The 15,233-nt window shown below is 53.0% G+C and overlaps 1 protein-coding gene across 2 annotated transcripts in view; it reads right to left on the bottom strand.

Annotated features, from left to right (window-relative positions):
* The window catches only part of FBLN2 (fibulin 2), a gene marked incomplete at both ends in the record, with an annotated part of 49,484 nt that overhangs the window by 16,719 nt on the left and 17,532 nt on the right, over positions 1-15,233 (bottom strand). For both annotated transcript variants that reach the window (XM_082848240.1, XM_082848241.1), the window contains 4 exons: positions 501-710; positions 1,607-1,787; positions 4,013-4,142; positions 5,632-5,743. In XM_082848240.1, the coding sequence (XP_082704366.1) occupies positions 501-710; positions 1,607-1,787; positions 4,013-4,142; positions 5,632-5,743 (633 nt within the window). The remainder of the gene's footprint in view (positions 1-500; positions 711-1,606; positions 1,788-4,012; positions 4,143-5,631; positions 5,744-15,233) is intronic.

The following is a 15,233-nucleotide window of genomic DNA, read 5'->3' as shown; positions in this document are numbered from 1 at the left end:
CTCTCGAGGTCGGGGGGCGGCTCATTTTACCCACCCCACGGGAGAGGAAACTGAGGTTCAGGGAGGGACGCACCTCAGGCCAGATCCGTCTCACCGCTAATCGGGGCAGGGAGGGTGGAGGAGGACCCGTCTGTGGCCAAATGAATCTACCCCGGGAAGCTGGCAGGGAGAGAGTCCTCCCAGACCAGGTGCCGGAGCCTGACTGCCGTGGGCCCGGTACTGGGGACGCGGCTAGGTAGGCGGGGGCCTCCGTGGCCCAGGTCCTGGCCCTGCACTTGAATCCAGGGTGGGCCGCTGGGGCTGCCCTGCAGACGGAGCCGCAGGAGGGAGCCCGTCTGCCTGGCCTCACAAACCCATCGCTGGGGACCCTCGGCGCCGGCGGGTTCCACAGTGTGGGGTGGCGGGAGGCGAAGTCCCCCACGGTCCCCACCGAGGAACACCACGCTCTGTGGTCAAGATCAGCCCCGCCCCAGCACCTCCCCGACCGTCCGGGCCCTCACCTGGGCGGCAGGTACGGCCATCGTCCTGCAGCGAGAAGCCAGGAAAGCAGGCACAGTGGTAGGAGCCCACGGTGTTGATGCACAGGTGTTGGCACAGCTCCCCCGGGAGGAGCAGGCACTCATCCTGGTCGTCGCCGGGCAGGCTGTTGGGCAGCTCCGTCTCCGTGCCCAGCGACAGGGCCTCCCGGCTCGTCAACTCCGCCTCTGAAACTGGGGCAGGGGTCCATGCTCACGATGAGACCCAGGCTGGCCCCAGCAAGTGGTTGGGACCACAGGCCCTCAGGAAACCAGATCAGGTCTTCACCAGAACCTTCTGTGTGCTCAGCTGAGACAGCACGATGCAGGACGGATGGGTGGGTGGATGGGTGGATGGGTGGATGGATGGACGGATGAAGGATGGAGGATGGATGAATGGAGGGGTGGGTGGATGGGTGGATGGATGGGTAATTGGATGGGTGGGTAGATGGAAGGAAGAATAGATGGGTGGATGGTGGATGGATGGAGGGTGGATAGAGAGGTGGATAGAGGGGTGGGTGGACGGAGGGGTGGATAGAGGGGCGTGCGTGGGTAGGCGGACGGATGGACGGGACGGAGGGGTGGGGGGGTGGATGGAGGGTTGGGTGTGGAGGTGGATGGAGGGGTGGACGGATGTGTGAATAGATGGATGAGAGGATGGGGGAATGAGTGGTGCAGTGATGGACCAGAGGATGGGAGGGGGATGTGTGAAATGGATGGGTGGATGGGGAGGAAGAAGTATGGATGTGTAGGTGAACAAAGAAACAGGAGGGTGGGTGGGTGGAGAGTGGAGGGAGATGGGTGGTACTAGCTGGGCAGAGCGGATGATAAGTAGAAAACTGAATGAGACCACCATCTCATTCAGAAAATCTCATCTCCTGAAAATCTCATCTCCTGAAAATAACAGGAGCCCATCATGGGAGGCCACAGAAGAACTCTGTCCAGAGCGGAACTTGTGCCTTGAACCACAGATGAAGGTGACCAAGGTCCCCACAGAAGGCCAGAGGACCCCCAGCCTTGCCTAGAAGCCCCAGCAGTTCTCCCCCGTCGGCCAGCTGGCCCATATGCCTGGCCTGGGGAGCAGCACGCACCTCTCCGTGGCACAGCCTCAGGCTCCGGAGGCCGGCGGACCTCGGGCACGATGAGGGGGTCTTCGCCCTCACAGCAGGAGAGCATGACGTGGTTGCAGGGGTAGCCGAGGTTGGGGTTGGACTCACACGACTGGCCCTCGGCCCGCACGCGGAGCCCCAGGCCGCAGCAGTCACAGCATTGCTGGAGAGAGAAGAGCCGTCACTGCCCAGCCCGGCCGCTCAGGGCCTTCCGCATGGCCTGTGAGCCTGTGGGACTCGCGCTGGAGCCCCAGGCTCTGGGGAGGGGCTGACAAATGGGAGCGAATTCACCCTCGTCTCCACATTGTGCCGGGGATGTGCTCTCCGGGGGCAAAGGTGTCATCTGTCCCCATTTCCCGTGTCTGGCTCAGCTAGTGCAAGTTTTTTGCAATAATTCATAAATGGCCTCTTATGAAAAGAACTACAAGTTAACCCACAGCCACACCAATTAACTGCTCCCATATTTACCAGCAGACTGCAAATCTATTCAGGCCACCTAAAAGGCAGCACTTCCCTTAAAGTTACAGATAAGAGACACTGGGTGAAGCTTTCAGGAGAGCTTTTAACCGGGGCTGACTCAACTTGAAAGTACATCTTTTTTGCTCTCCCCCTTCCTCCTTTTTGGAACAGATGTGATGGCTGGAGCTCTAGCAGCTATTTGGGGTCATGAGGTGACCTTAACGATGGAAACTACAAGCTAAAGATGATCGAGCAGAAATACAGAAGCCTGGGTGCCTGAAGATATTACACAGATTCACCCCTGTCCCAGACTGCATGCCTCCAAAAATAAAGTCTTTGATTCGTTTAAACTACTGTGGTAGACTGATTACAGTAACAGCCCCAGTCGTTCACTCTTCACTGTGTCCTCTGTCTCTGCAGCCCTGTCGAAAGACAGGGTGCATTTCCCAACCTCTTGACTGTGCCTCATGACTTGCTTCGGCCAACAGGAGGAGACAGAAGTGACAGTGCACCTCTTCTGAGCCCAGGCCTCAAAAGGCCTTGCACGCATCTATTCCCCATGTTGGAACCCTGCTCAGCCACTACCTAAACAAGCCCAGGCTAGCCTGCTGGAGGTTGAGACCACATGGAACAGGGAAGTGTCATCCCAGCTACCGCCATCCTAGATCTAGTGCCAGCAGAACCATTAGCTGGTGGCAGCCAAGGTCAGCTGGGCATGGCCCAGGTCAGCACAACCACCCTGACTCATGACCTGAGCCGGTCATCAGCCACTAGGTTTGGGATGGTCTGTTACACAGCAGTAGCTCACTGATACTCCAGACTGCATCTCCCAGTGGCGAACATATCCACTTAGTGGACATATCCACATACTTGGTAAACAGTCTGCACCACCTCTGATCCTCACAAACACCCCGAAAGACATGAACTATTATCCCCATTTTATAGATGGAGAAGGTGACGATGAGGAAAAAGGACTGGTCCAGGGTCAAACATATAAACACAAATGGAATTCTAAACTCGCCAGTCACCAAGGTCCTTTTGCTAGTATCAGTTATTTTTTAGGAAAAATTGACCCCAATGAGACAAAATTCGATGTCAAAACCCTCTGCCAGATGGTGCCCTCCCCCAGAGGTCCCGCAACCGTCATCCAGGCTTGTGGTTTCTTCAACTCCGTCCCTTTCTCTCCCCCAAACACAACATCCTTCTGTGATACTTCCTGAAACTGTTCCAAGTTTGCCCTCATCCTCTACAGCACAGACAGCCAGCTGTTAGCCCCCAAAGTCCGTTTTCCCTCCTTCCACATTTGCAGTGGGCACACGACCTCTCCAGAATAAGGACTAAATTTCCCAGCCTTCCTTGCGGCTAGGCAGCCGCCAGACTAAGTTCTAGCCAATGTGATGTAAGGGGAACGTACTGTCTGTCCTCTAGAGAGGGGCTTTCTTACACCCACGTTCGCAGCAGCAATATTCACAGTAGCCAAGAGGAAGAATCAACCCACGTGCCCATTGACAGATGATGGATAAACAAAATGTGGTCTCTCCAGACACAGAATATTACTCAGCCTTCCAAGGAAGGAAGTTCTGCCACATGCAACAACATGGATGAACCTTGGGGACATCACACGCAGTTGAAATGCCAGTTACAAAAAGACCAAAGAAAAAGAAAGCCCCGTGAGGGAAGGGAGTTTTGTGTTATTCACTTCTGCATTCTTAATGCCTAAAACAGGGCCACCACAGACTGGTGTTCAAACAGTATTTCCCGAATGAATTGGTCCGTATGATAACTGGTGATGTTTTCTATGCAGATGCAGAGCTCCCCTGCCCCCAGGCGTGAGCATCCTCCCCTCAGAGGAGCCCCACAGGGCGGCCCACCCCCTCGGCCCTCAAGGACCTTCAGGCTCAGGCCACACACGCCCCAGGGCAGGCTTGCCTTGTACAGGGAGACACCGCAGGTGTCGCTGTCCTCATCCCCGCACGCCGCGCCCTCCTTGGCCCCCATGACACCGGCCATGCAGCTCTTCTCCTTCAAGTAGGACACACAGCAGTGCTTCTGGGCCGTCCTGCAACAGAGGTGCGCCTCAGCCCCACCAAGTGCCCCATCCTCCCGGGGAACCCGCCAGGAGGGACCGCAGGCCCTGTTTCACACAGGAGGCTGCAGCTCAGGGAAGAGAAGACCCCGCCACGGCCCACCGCGGGTGGGGCCCCTGCTGGCGCCAGGGCATCGGCAAGGCCAGCACATCCTCACCAAGTGACATGGGTTTTGTTCTCAGCTTAACTAAGACGACTCAGGCCTGGGTCCCACTGGGCTCTGTGTCCCTGACCAGATGAGGGAGGGGGTCAGTACTCCAAGCCCCCCAACAGGGCTGAGAAGGAAAGGGAGACCCAATCTCAGGAAGGGCTGGGCGGTCGGCCTGGGACCGCCAGGGTCCCTGGTCAGGCCTCCAATAACTGTAGGGCTGCCCCGGGCAGAGACAGCTCATGGGCCAGCACACAAAACAGGGAGATGAAAAGGTGGGCTTCAGTCCCACCTGAGGAGGGGTTCGGCCTCACCTGAGGAAGGGCGTGTCCCAGCAAGGGCCATCTGGTGATGGACCTGGCTGGCTAGGAAGCAGTGAGTCTCCCACCACAAGAGGGATACAAGCACGCACTACTTCAAGCCTCCTGAATGCTGCATGCTCTGACTCCTAGGCAGCCCAAACTGGTGGGATGACCAAAGGGAAAGGAAAGGGACAAGGCTAGAATTTAAATGTTTCTAACGGAGGCATTGTGGGCGGGACAATAGGAAACATGGAGTCTAATCCTGGCCAAGCTCCCAACGAGCTGTGTGGCTTTGAGTGAATCACATCACCTCTCTGAACCTTATCTTCCTTATCTGGAAAGAGGAGTAGGCTGGACAAGATGGCATCCCTGGAATAAAGAAGGGGTGAATGGCTGAGCAGGATGGCACCCGGGCCTGGCACAAGGAGGGCGTGGGTATAACTGCTTCCTTTGCTGAGAACACTGTCATCAGAAGAAGCAGTCAGCGCACACAGCAGAGCACAGGGAGAGGCCAGCCTTCCTGAGACCCCAGGGTAGCAAAGTGGGGAAAGAAAGAGGGCTGACGGGCTTCCCTGGTGGCGCAGTGGTTGAGAGTCCGCCTGCCGATGCAGGGGACACGGGTTCGTGCCCCAATGCAGAAGGATCCCACATGCCGCGGAGCGGCTGGGCCCGGCTCAAGGCTGAGGTAGGAAATTCCCGTGGGCTGAGCACCGCCCAGCAGCAATGCAGCACCTGGTAAGAGAAGCACCTGGCCGTCCCCAGGTGACAGCGGTCCCAACGTGTGCTCTTCCGACCGTGCTCACCAGGCCGGCGACAAGTCTGCACTGTTAGTTCACTCTTGGGGCAAGTCTCGGGCTCCCCACACCCGGAGAGAGCCCGGCCAGCCAGCCAGGCAGCCACATCCAGCCACCTGCGGGCACCTGGACGCAGGTGGAGTTGGTGCTCACCTGGCACTGCGGGGCCCGGGGCGGGGAGGAGGACACAGGGACATGGAGCCGGCGCCCACCCTACCTGCACACATCACTCTCAGCACCGCTCTCGGGGATGTCCAGGCACTCATCGTTGTCAATGGCCCACTGCTGCCCTGCCGCACAGCACGTCTCGATCAGGTCCTTCGTGGACACTGTGGGTGGTAACACAGGCAGAGTCACCGGCTGGAGGGGGTGCCCGGTTCCCAGGTGTCTAGGCCCAGCGGGTGTAGTACATGCTGCTGCTGCTGGGCCAGATCCCCATGCATTACTGGGCTGGGAACTCACTCACCCGCTGCCTGGGCCTGTTGCCACCAGCAGCTCACAAGCACAGGCTTCTCTGCAGAGCTGCCTGGGAGGGTAAGTCCACCCAGGGGGAGAGGGCCGGGAGGAGGATGGCCAATCACTGAGTAGTGGGGCTTCAAGGGCCCAGCCCGTCTCCAAGGAGACAGCCCTGTGCGGCCACGCCCGCTCCAGAGCTCTCCGTGGGGCCAGGACCATCACCAGCTCCTTCCCTGCCCCCCGCCCTGGGCAGTTTCTCCAAATGAACCACGTGCACAAGAACCCCCAGCTCAGGCTCTGCTTCCAAGGGACCAGATAAGACACCAAGACAGGACAAGACATAAGAAATAGCAACAGCATCGAGGAAAGCTCCTGGGGAAAATATCTGTGACCGGGGAGGGCAGGAGTCGGGGGTTGGGAGAATGTCTTAAAACTCAAAGGCACAGACCACAGGCTAAAAAACGGATGAATTTTCCTACCTCAGAATTAAAATTCTCTGTTTAACAAAGAATTCTGTGGAGAAATATAACAGACTGCTGACAGGTTAAGAGATGTTTTTGGAATGTTCTAAAACTGACAAAGAATTGCTATTGAGAAATACAGTAACCTTCTGAAAATTAACATGAAAAAAACCAACCCCAAAGTAAAATACCTATGAAACCGGAAAAATGAGAAAGAGCGGTAAGTGCCAGGCACAGGCGCGAACCCTCACGCCCTGGGGTGTGGGGGCGGCGACTAGAGCAGCCAGTCTGGAGGGAGACCCAGCACCTCTGACACAATTAAACACAGGCATCATCCAGGACCCAGTCGTTCTGCTCCGGGGCGTGTATTGCAGGGAGGTTGTTACCCGGACCCATATGTAACCAGTATAAGCTCACTTCAGCGTGATTTATGGAAGTGGGTGGGAGGGAGCCTGGATTGCCCATCACTGGAGGAGTATGAAGAGAACATGGGGACGCCCTCCACGGAGGACTCCACAGATGTCAGAAATGGCAGACGAGAAGTACACACCACATCATGAAGCTGGACACACGCACACACAGCAACACAGAGCAGCAAAGGACAGAGCACTCGGGAAACAGGAAAAAGCCAAGTGAGATCCATTACATGAATTGAAAAGATGGTGTGCAAAGTTACAGCACACATTTGCATAAACACACAAAAGCAAAAAGAAAGAAACCCACACGGATTGAAGAGAACGGTCGCCTAGGGCAAGCGGAGGGAGAAATGTCCATGGGGAAAGGAGATAAAAGGGAATAAATACATCAATTAAAAAAAGAGAGTCTTGCTAAGATGATAAGGAACCAGGAAATAAGGAATGCAATTAATGCAGCCATTTGCCTCCGAGGTCTGAAAATAAACGACATTCAAAGATGAAGCCCATCTCGGACACCTACATACGTGCTGAGGACACCAGGGTGTCACAGAATAACTCTGAACCTGGGTCCACACCTTAGTACTACCAGGTATAGCCATTTCTCCTCCCTAGAGACTCAGTGTCCTGCTCTGTTATGAGGACCTACAGCTGCACAGCTGCTGAAGCCTACAAGGATCTCTAAATGTCCTTGAGCAGTTCACATAAGCTGGCAGGGCGGAGGAAAAAATGCACCAAGAAATGTCAGCTGCCTGCAAGATTCTGGGAACAGAAAGAGCTCACTAAGAATCATCCTCTTCACCGGCTTAGTGGGCCTTTCAAGTCATTGAGCGCTTCTGAGTTTCAATTTTCCTTCTAAAAACCGGGGAAATAAGCTTCAGTATCAACCTGAGGGCTGTTCTGAGGCACCAGGAGGAAAAAGAAAATTCTTGATAACCAGTGTCTACCAGAAACAAGTAGCAACATCACACCCAGTGGTGAAACATTAGACACACACCACACTGAAGTCAGAAATATGACAGAAGTACCTCCTGCCACTACTGTTTAACAGTGTCCTAGAGAGGCTAGCAGATGCAATAAAGCAAGAAAAAAAGCAGCAGCAGGAGTATTAGAAAAGAAGAGACGACAGTCCTTATTTGCAGATGTTACGAGTTCATCTTTCTAGAAAATCCAAAGGAATCAATATTAACACCGTACTTAAATGAATACTAATTTATTATTATCATATGGTGGCAAAAAACAACATACACAAATCAGTGGCTGTCCTATACACCAGCAACAATTAAATAGAAAAGGTAAGACAAAAAAATCCCACTGAAAAAAAGAAATAAACCTGGAAATCAATCTATGTAAACACACTAAATCTACATGAAGAAAAAAAAAAACACGTCTCATAGATATGTAACAGTTTACTTTGTTAGAAATAGATACCATGTGTCTAGATGGAAAGATTCAATACCGTAAAGATGTCAATTTTCCCTTATTTAACCTACAGCTTAGGTGGAATCCCAGAGTCCCAAAATAATTAGTCATGAAATTTGTCAAGTTGATTCTAAAATTCATCCCAACTAGGAAATGTCTAAAAATACCTGAGAAAATTTCCAAAAAGAAAAGAAGAGAGCACCCTTTAAAGTTTTAATAATTAAAAAGATAAGGAGATCAACGGAACAGAATAAAATTCAGAAACAGGATGATGTGCATATGGGAATTTAGTATATAATGAGAATGGCATTCACACTCAATGGGGAAAGGATTGACTATCTGATGGTGGGCTCTACCACACATCACACCCAAAAATAAATTCCAAATCTATAAAGGCAATACTAGAAGAAAACCAAGGAAAATAATTTTAGGATAAAGAGAGACTTCTTCAGAAATAAAATCCACCAAAGAATGATGCTGTACTCTTGTCTCACACCATAGACAAATATCAACTCAAAATGAATTACTGAAACCATACAACTCCTAGGAGAAATCATAGGGGGAAAGATCCTTAACACTGGTCTTCACAACAAATTTTTGGTAATGATACCAAAAACACAAGCAATGAAAGCAAAAATCAACAGGTGGGACTACATCAAACTTAAAAGCTTCTGTACGGCCAAAGAAACAATAAAATTAAACGACAATTTACGGAATGGGAGAAAATATTTTCAAACCATGTATCTGATAAGGGGGTTAACATACAAAACATATAAGGAACTCATAAAACTCAATAGCAAAAAAAATATATATGTATATATATATATTAAAAAATGGGCAAAGGACCAAAAGAGACATTTTTCCAAAGACATAAATGGCCAACAGGTATGTGAAAAGGTGCTCAACATCACTAATCATCAGAGAAATGTAAATCAAAACCACAAAGAGATATCACCTCACACCTGTTAGAATGGCTACTATCAAAAAGACAAGAGATAGTAAGCGTTGGTGAAGATGTAGGAAAAAGGGAACCCTTGTGCACTGTTGATGGGAATGTAAATTGGTGCAGCCACTATAGAAAACGTTACGGAGGCTCCTCAAAAAAATTAAAACTAGAACTATCATACGATCCAGCAATCCCACTTCTGGGTATTTATCTGAAGAAAATGAAAATACTATCTTAAAAAGATATCTGCATCCCCATGTTCATCGAATTATTCACAATAGCCAAGACATGGAAACAACCTAAGTATCCATCAATGGATGAACGGATAAGGAAAATGTGGTGTACACACACACACACACACACACACACACACACACACACACACACACAATGGAATGTTATTCGGCCATAAAAAGGAAGGAAATCTTGCCTTTTGCAACAACATGGATGGACCTTAAGGTCATTATGCTAAGTGAAATAACTCAGACAGGGAAAGACAAATTCTGTAATATCACTTATATGTGAAATCTAAAAAAGTCAAACTCATAGAAACAGAGTAGAATGTTTGCCAAGAACTGGGGGAGAGCAGGTGGGAGGAACGGACAGATGTTGGTCAAAGGGCACACACTTTCAGTCACAAAACGAGTAAGTTCTGGATCTAATGCACCGCACAGTGCTTACAGCTAACAACTTGAGAGTTCCAACGAGAGCAGGTCTTAAATGCTCTCGCCACAAACAAGAGAAAATGGTAACTGTGTGGGCTGACAGGTGTGTGAACTAACTTTATTGTAATAATCATTTCACTACACATGTGTATATCAAAGCATCACATTGTACACCTTAAACTTACACAATACTATAGGTCAATTACATCGCAATAAAGCTGGGGGAATAAAAGAAATAAAATCCACAAGCAAAAAGGAAAACCTTAATACAACCGACTGGATAAAAGTCTAAAATACCTGTATGGCAAAAGACAGCCCCAGTCTGATCACATCACTCACTTTCCAGTCTCCACACAGCATTTATCACTATGTGAAACCCTCGTGTCTATCTATGAGCTTACCTTTTCATTTGTCTGTTTCTTCCCCTACAACGTCAGAGTTGCGACTTGAGTCTCTGTGGCCCCTGAGAGTGACGCCACCATTCCACGCTTAATCCTCTCATCACACTCCGTGCACATGGGGGTCTCACCTTGTTTGAACACCTCTGGTGGTGGGGATCTCGCTCCATTCAGGCAGCTTGTCCCTTTCTGCATAGCTCAGCTCAGAACGTCCTTTCTTTCACTGGACTGAACTTTTTCTCCCTAAGCCTTCTCCAAGACTGCCTTACAGAGATTAGGAGATTCCAACAGGCCCCTGGGTCTCAGCTAGATGACACGAGATGGGTGTCCTGTCAGGGGAACAGTAACGGCTGGAATGCACTGGTGCTCGCCACGAGCCAGGCGTGAGTCCAGGCACTTTCATCCCCACAGGTATTACGGTGAGCACGGTTGCTAGGCTCGCTCTAGACCAGGCGGGGAGTGAGAAGCCCCGAGCCTTAATTTCTCCTCTCCGGCCTCAGCTTCCTGTCTGTGCACGGGCAGCTTGATGCAGCCGGTCCTGGAAGCCCTCTCTGAGATCTAAGCACCAGCCTGAGGAGGCTCTACTTCCCTGTGGACTGAATGGGGCTCCCTTCCTGCCCCTCCCGAGCAGATGCAGGTTTCAGCCTGCGCTTGGCGGCCTGCCCTCCATTCTCTCCTGGCCTTTCCCATCCTGGTTTCCCCTCTTTCCAAACAAAGGAACTCAGGGGCGTGACCCCTTATGCTGGGGAGGCCACCCACTTGGAGCGGGAGTGGGAATCAACACAGGGGCCAAGGGCGGCGCTGCCCAGTACCGTCCAAGGCGTGCGAGAGGGGGCCGGGCAAAGCCCACAAGGTGTGTACCCCTGCTGCTCGTCCAGAGGCCCACCCCGAGGCCCCCTCCCTGCCCACCCCCTCCGAGGCCCCAGCCTCTGTCTCTCTCTCTAACCCCTCAGAGTTTGAGCCCCAGGGCCTCTTCTCCCGTCCACGCCCCAGCCTGGCTGACCTCACCTGGGCGCCCTCCTTCATGTCCGTCTCCTGCAAACACACAGCTGGCTAAGCGACCACCACTGGGCATACCCGGCAATCCCACAGCCTGAATCTGTTCAGCAGCCGATTTCCCCCAGACCACCTCTCCCCTGGTCTTCCCTGTGCCAACCTCAGGACCCTCCTGGGCCCGCTCCTTCCTCCTCACCTCCCTCCTCCCATCCGTCACCTGCAGGGCCACCTCCAAAGTCACCCCTGTCACCACCTCGCCCCTCACTCTGCCACCATCTCTTGGGCCCGAGAGGTACCCTGCTCCCCTGTGTCCTCCTCTGGTCCATCTTCCAGATGGCGTCAGAATGACCATTGACAAGTATGAATCAGACTGTCCCTCCACGGCCTACAGCCCCCCAGAGTCCCCCCTTTCTTTACCAAGACCTACCTGGTATGGCCCTGCGACCTCCCCACCGCGTCTCTTTCTCACTCACTCTCTCCACTTGTATCCCTCAGGCTCTTCCTGCCCCAGGGCCTTTGCACGCACTGTACTTTCTGCCTGGAATCCTCTGCCCTTTCCCTGAGCCCTGCCCGACCCCCACTCTCTACAGGGCTACCCTTGTTTGGGGCTCTCATCTCCTCAGGCAGGATGTCCCTGACTTTTGAATCTAAACTAACCTGTACCCCAACCCTCGTTGCAGCACCCTACTTAGTGTTGCTCATAATGCCCTGGCCTTCGCCAGCTCAGAGTCATCTCGGGGATCCCTGTGGCCCTCGGACCCCACTGGAAGGCCACTGCCCTGCAGGATAAAGCACCCCTGCCTGGAGCGACAATCGGGGCCCTCACAGCACAGCCCAGACTCACGTCTCAGCACTTGTTCCACCAGCTAGCAGGCTTCTCTGTGCACCGTATCTTTGCACATGCCGCGCCAAGCTGGGAACGCCCTTCCTCTACCCTGCCTAACTACCCAGCCTTAACAAGGCAGCCTGCACACCACTGCCTGCCTCTCCATCCTCTGTGGTCCCGCCAGCATCCACCTCCGTCCCGGGCAGAACAAACAGCCCCTCCTCCAGCCTCATTCACAGCAGCACTTGGTACATATACAACGTCACTGCCAGGGACATGCCAGCCTCAGACAGCAGAGGGACAGGGTCTCAGGGGCCAAGAACGGTTCGCAGTCATTTCAGGGTCCCCAGTGCCCGGCACAGACCTAGTACTTGATAAACCCTGGGGCTGGGTGGAGCACACCCCGGGCCCGTGGTGTATACCATCTTATGCAAAGCTCACACTGACAACGTGAAATCGGTCAATCACCTTGATCTTCCAGATGTATAAATAGCGATCTAAGCGTTTAAGATACACAGCCCAATGGCACAGACTTAGGAAAAGGAGGGAGAAGAACTTTACACGCACACACATCACCTCCACATAGCAGTTTCTACCGAGTCTCAGAGGTGAGCCTGGGCGTGTCTGACCCATCACCGTGAGCACTGGTGTTCAGCCAGGGCACCCCTCCCTGCCTGGGGGACGTAGCCAAGTCACTCATCCTCAAGCCTCTGTGCCCTTGCCGGTGAAATGGGCAAATCACCCCTCCCGCCCGCATTTCACAAAGTGGGGAGGGGAGAAGCCAGTGTCTGGCCAAGGACAGGAGCTCAGTAGGCAGTACCTCCCCACCCCTGGCACAAAAAAGTGTTTGGTGACTACTCTTCAGTTAATTACTTAATTACAGAGGGACAGGCTGATAAAAGGATGGACAGGACGGTAATCCCTCCAGAAGAGGCAGGAGCGGCGTCCAGCAACCCCTCCCTGCTCTGCTCTGGGTTTTCATGGACTCCCCCATTTCTGTTCACTTTGCCTGCGCTCGGCCAGAGGGAGCATGGCCTTCCTTGCCTGCCGGTTAGGCACGAGCACCGTGGCCAGAGAGGTGAAGGCCGCCTCCCACAGTGACAGCTGCAGGCTGGCTGGCAGGCTCTCACCAGCCTCGTGGCTGACCCGGGTCGGGATCAGCCTGGCTCCCAGATGCATCCCCACGGGCTGCCCCTCAGAGTCAGGACACCAGGCCCCACCAGCCAGACAGCACGACCTTGACTCTGGCAGGAGTCCCACCTCTGACACCCCTGAGGAGCGGAGGGAGGATAAATCCACTTTGGAAGATGATCTACCGTCATCCAGGAAAGCGGAGACACGCAAACCCAATGACGTGGTGATTTCACCCCCAGGTCCACGCCCAGGAGAAACGGGCACCCATGGTCTCCACCTGGGGACCCACAAGCAGTAGCTCCAACTGGAAATAACCGGAGCGCCCAAGGACAGGAAAAGGTGGCCACTAGGACATGACCAGGCCGTGCAAGTGGGCGCGCGGTGACCACACGGCGAATCACGGGGACACGGCCCCAGGGGAGAGGCAGTCACAGAAGGACACTGTGCACTGCCTTCCATGTGAAGTTCAAACCCAGAGAGAAGCAAAACACCTGCTGAGGTGGCAACACTGTAAGGAAAAGGAAGGAGCTCGCGCTCACGGAAGCCAGGACGGCGGCAACCAGGGCGGAGGCCAGGGCAGCCGTGGCTTCTGTCCCCAGGGCGGGCGCCTCGGGGGGTGCCCTTCCTTAACTGTTGAGACAGTCCCTTACGCTCTTCTAGTCACAAACACTCCATGACAAAAATACTACCGGAAAATGTAGTAGGATTAGAAAATTCTAAGACTAAAGAGGCAAACAGCCTTTTAAAAATGTGACCCAGGGCTTCCCTGGTGGCGCAGTGGTTGAGAGTCCGCCTGCCGATGCAGGGGACGCGGGTTCGTGCCCCGGTCCGGGAAGATCCCACATGCCGCGGAGCGGCTGGGCCCGTGAGCCATGGCCGCTGAGCCTGCGCTCCAGAGCCTGTGCTCCACAACAGCGAGAAGCCTGCACAGCGCCCAAAAAAAAAAAAAAAAAAAAAAAAAAAGTGATACAAGCCAGACACAAAAGGACAACTATTATATGATTCTACTTATACAAGGGCCCTAGAATAGGCCAATTCCCAGAGACAGAAAGCAAAATAGAGGTTACCAGGGCCAGGGATGGGGGATGGGGAGTTCGTGTTTAAAGGGGACAGAGCTTCGCTTTTGGGAAGATGAGAAAGTTCTGGAGATGCTGGTGGTGATGGCTGCACAACAGCGTGAATGTTCTTGACGCCACGGATCAGTACACTTAAAAACAGTTAAAATGGCCAAATCTATGTTATGTGTATTTTACCACGATAAAGAGAAAATAATGCATTGAAGTGTAAACACAAAAAAGTGACCCAGCACTTCTAGACCCAGCCTTCTAGAAATCTAATGGCTGACAGACGTGCCGTGGGCATGCAAGTCACGGATCCTGGCTGCGTCCGAATTTGTGACAGCAAAGATCCAGAAACAACCAACCCCCATCGACAGGGCAGTGATGAAATGATTGGTGTTACATCCGCCCAATCTCACGCCAGTGTTAAAAAGAACGTGTTAGATCTTCACTCACTTCTGTGGCACAGTTTCCAAATATATCACAAAGAATGAAGAAGACAGGCTCAATGCTGAGCAGTATGTATAAGAAGTCACCGTTGGTCTTTTTTAAAGTAACACGTGGACACACGTGGAGGCTTTCTGGAAGGAGGTCCCAGAAACGGGTAGCAGCGGGTGTCTCAGGGAGGGACCGGGCGCTGGGGGGAGGGAGCAAGCTGACATCCACTGTTTACCTCTTTTGTATCTTTTATGTGTTTTCCTTCCCGTGGGCAGGTATTACCTATTCAGGAAACATGCTGTCATAAAAAGATCCTGAGATTCCAGGGAATCTAACCTCCTTTGATCACAGGCAGTGGGTGCCCAGAACAATCCGCCCTGGAGGTCATGACCCCTCTAGACAGTCCCCTCTCCCGGACATCAGAGCCCGAAAGAATGGTGGCTTCGGAAATGCTGCAAAAAACACTACACCTGGGGGTGATGAGCGGCCACCTCCACCAGCACCCTGTTTGGACAGGATGTTTGCGGGGCCTGAGCAAACACCCCAGGGAATGCTGCAGCTCTGATGTTCTGTACTGCGGGGGGGCGGGGGGGGGGGGCGGCGGCA

Source organism: Leucopleurus acutus (genome assembly GCF_964270905.1).
Source record: "Leucopleurus acutus genome assembly, chromosome: 10".
NCBI lineage: Eukaryota > Metazoa > Chordata > Mammalia > Artiodactyla > Delphinidae > Leucopleurus > Leucopleurus acutus.
The sequence above is the reverse complement of the archived record's forward strand: the minus strand, read 5'-3'. Positions and strand labels throughout refer to the sequence as shown.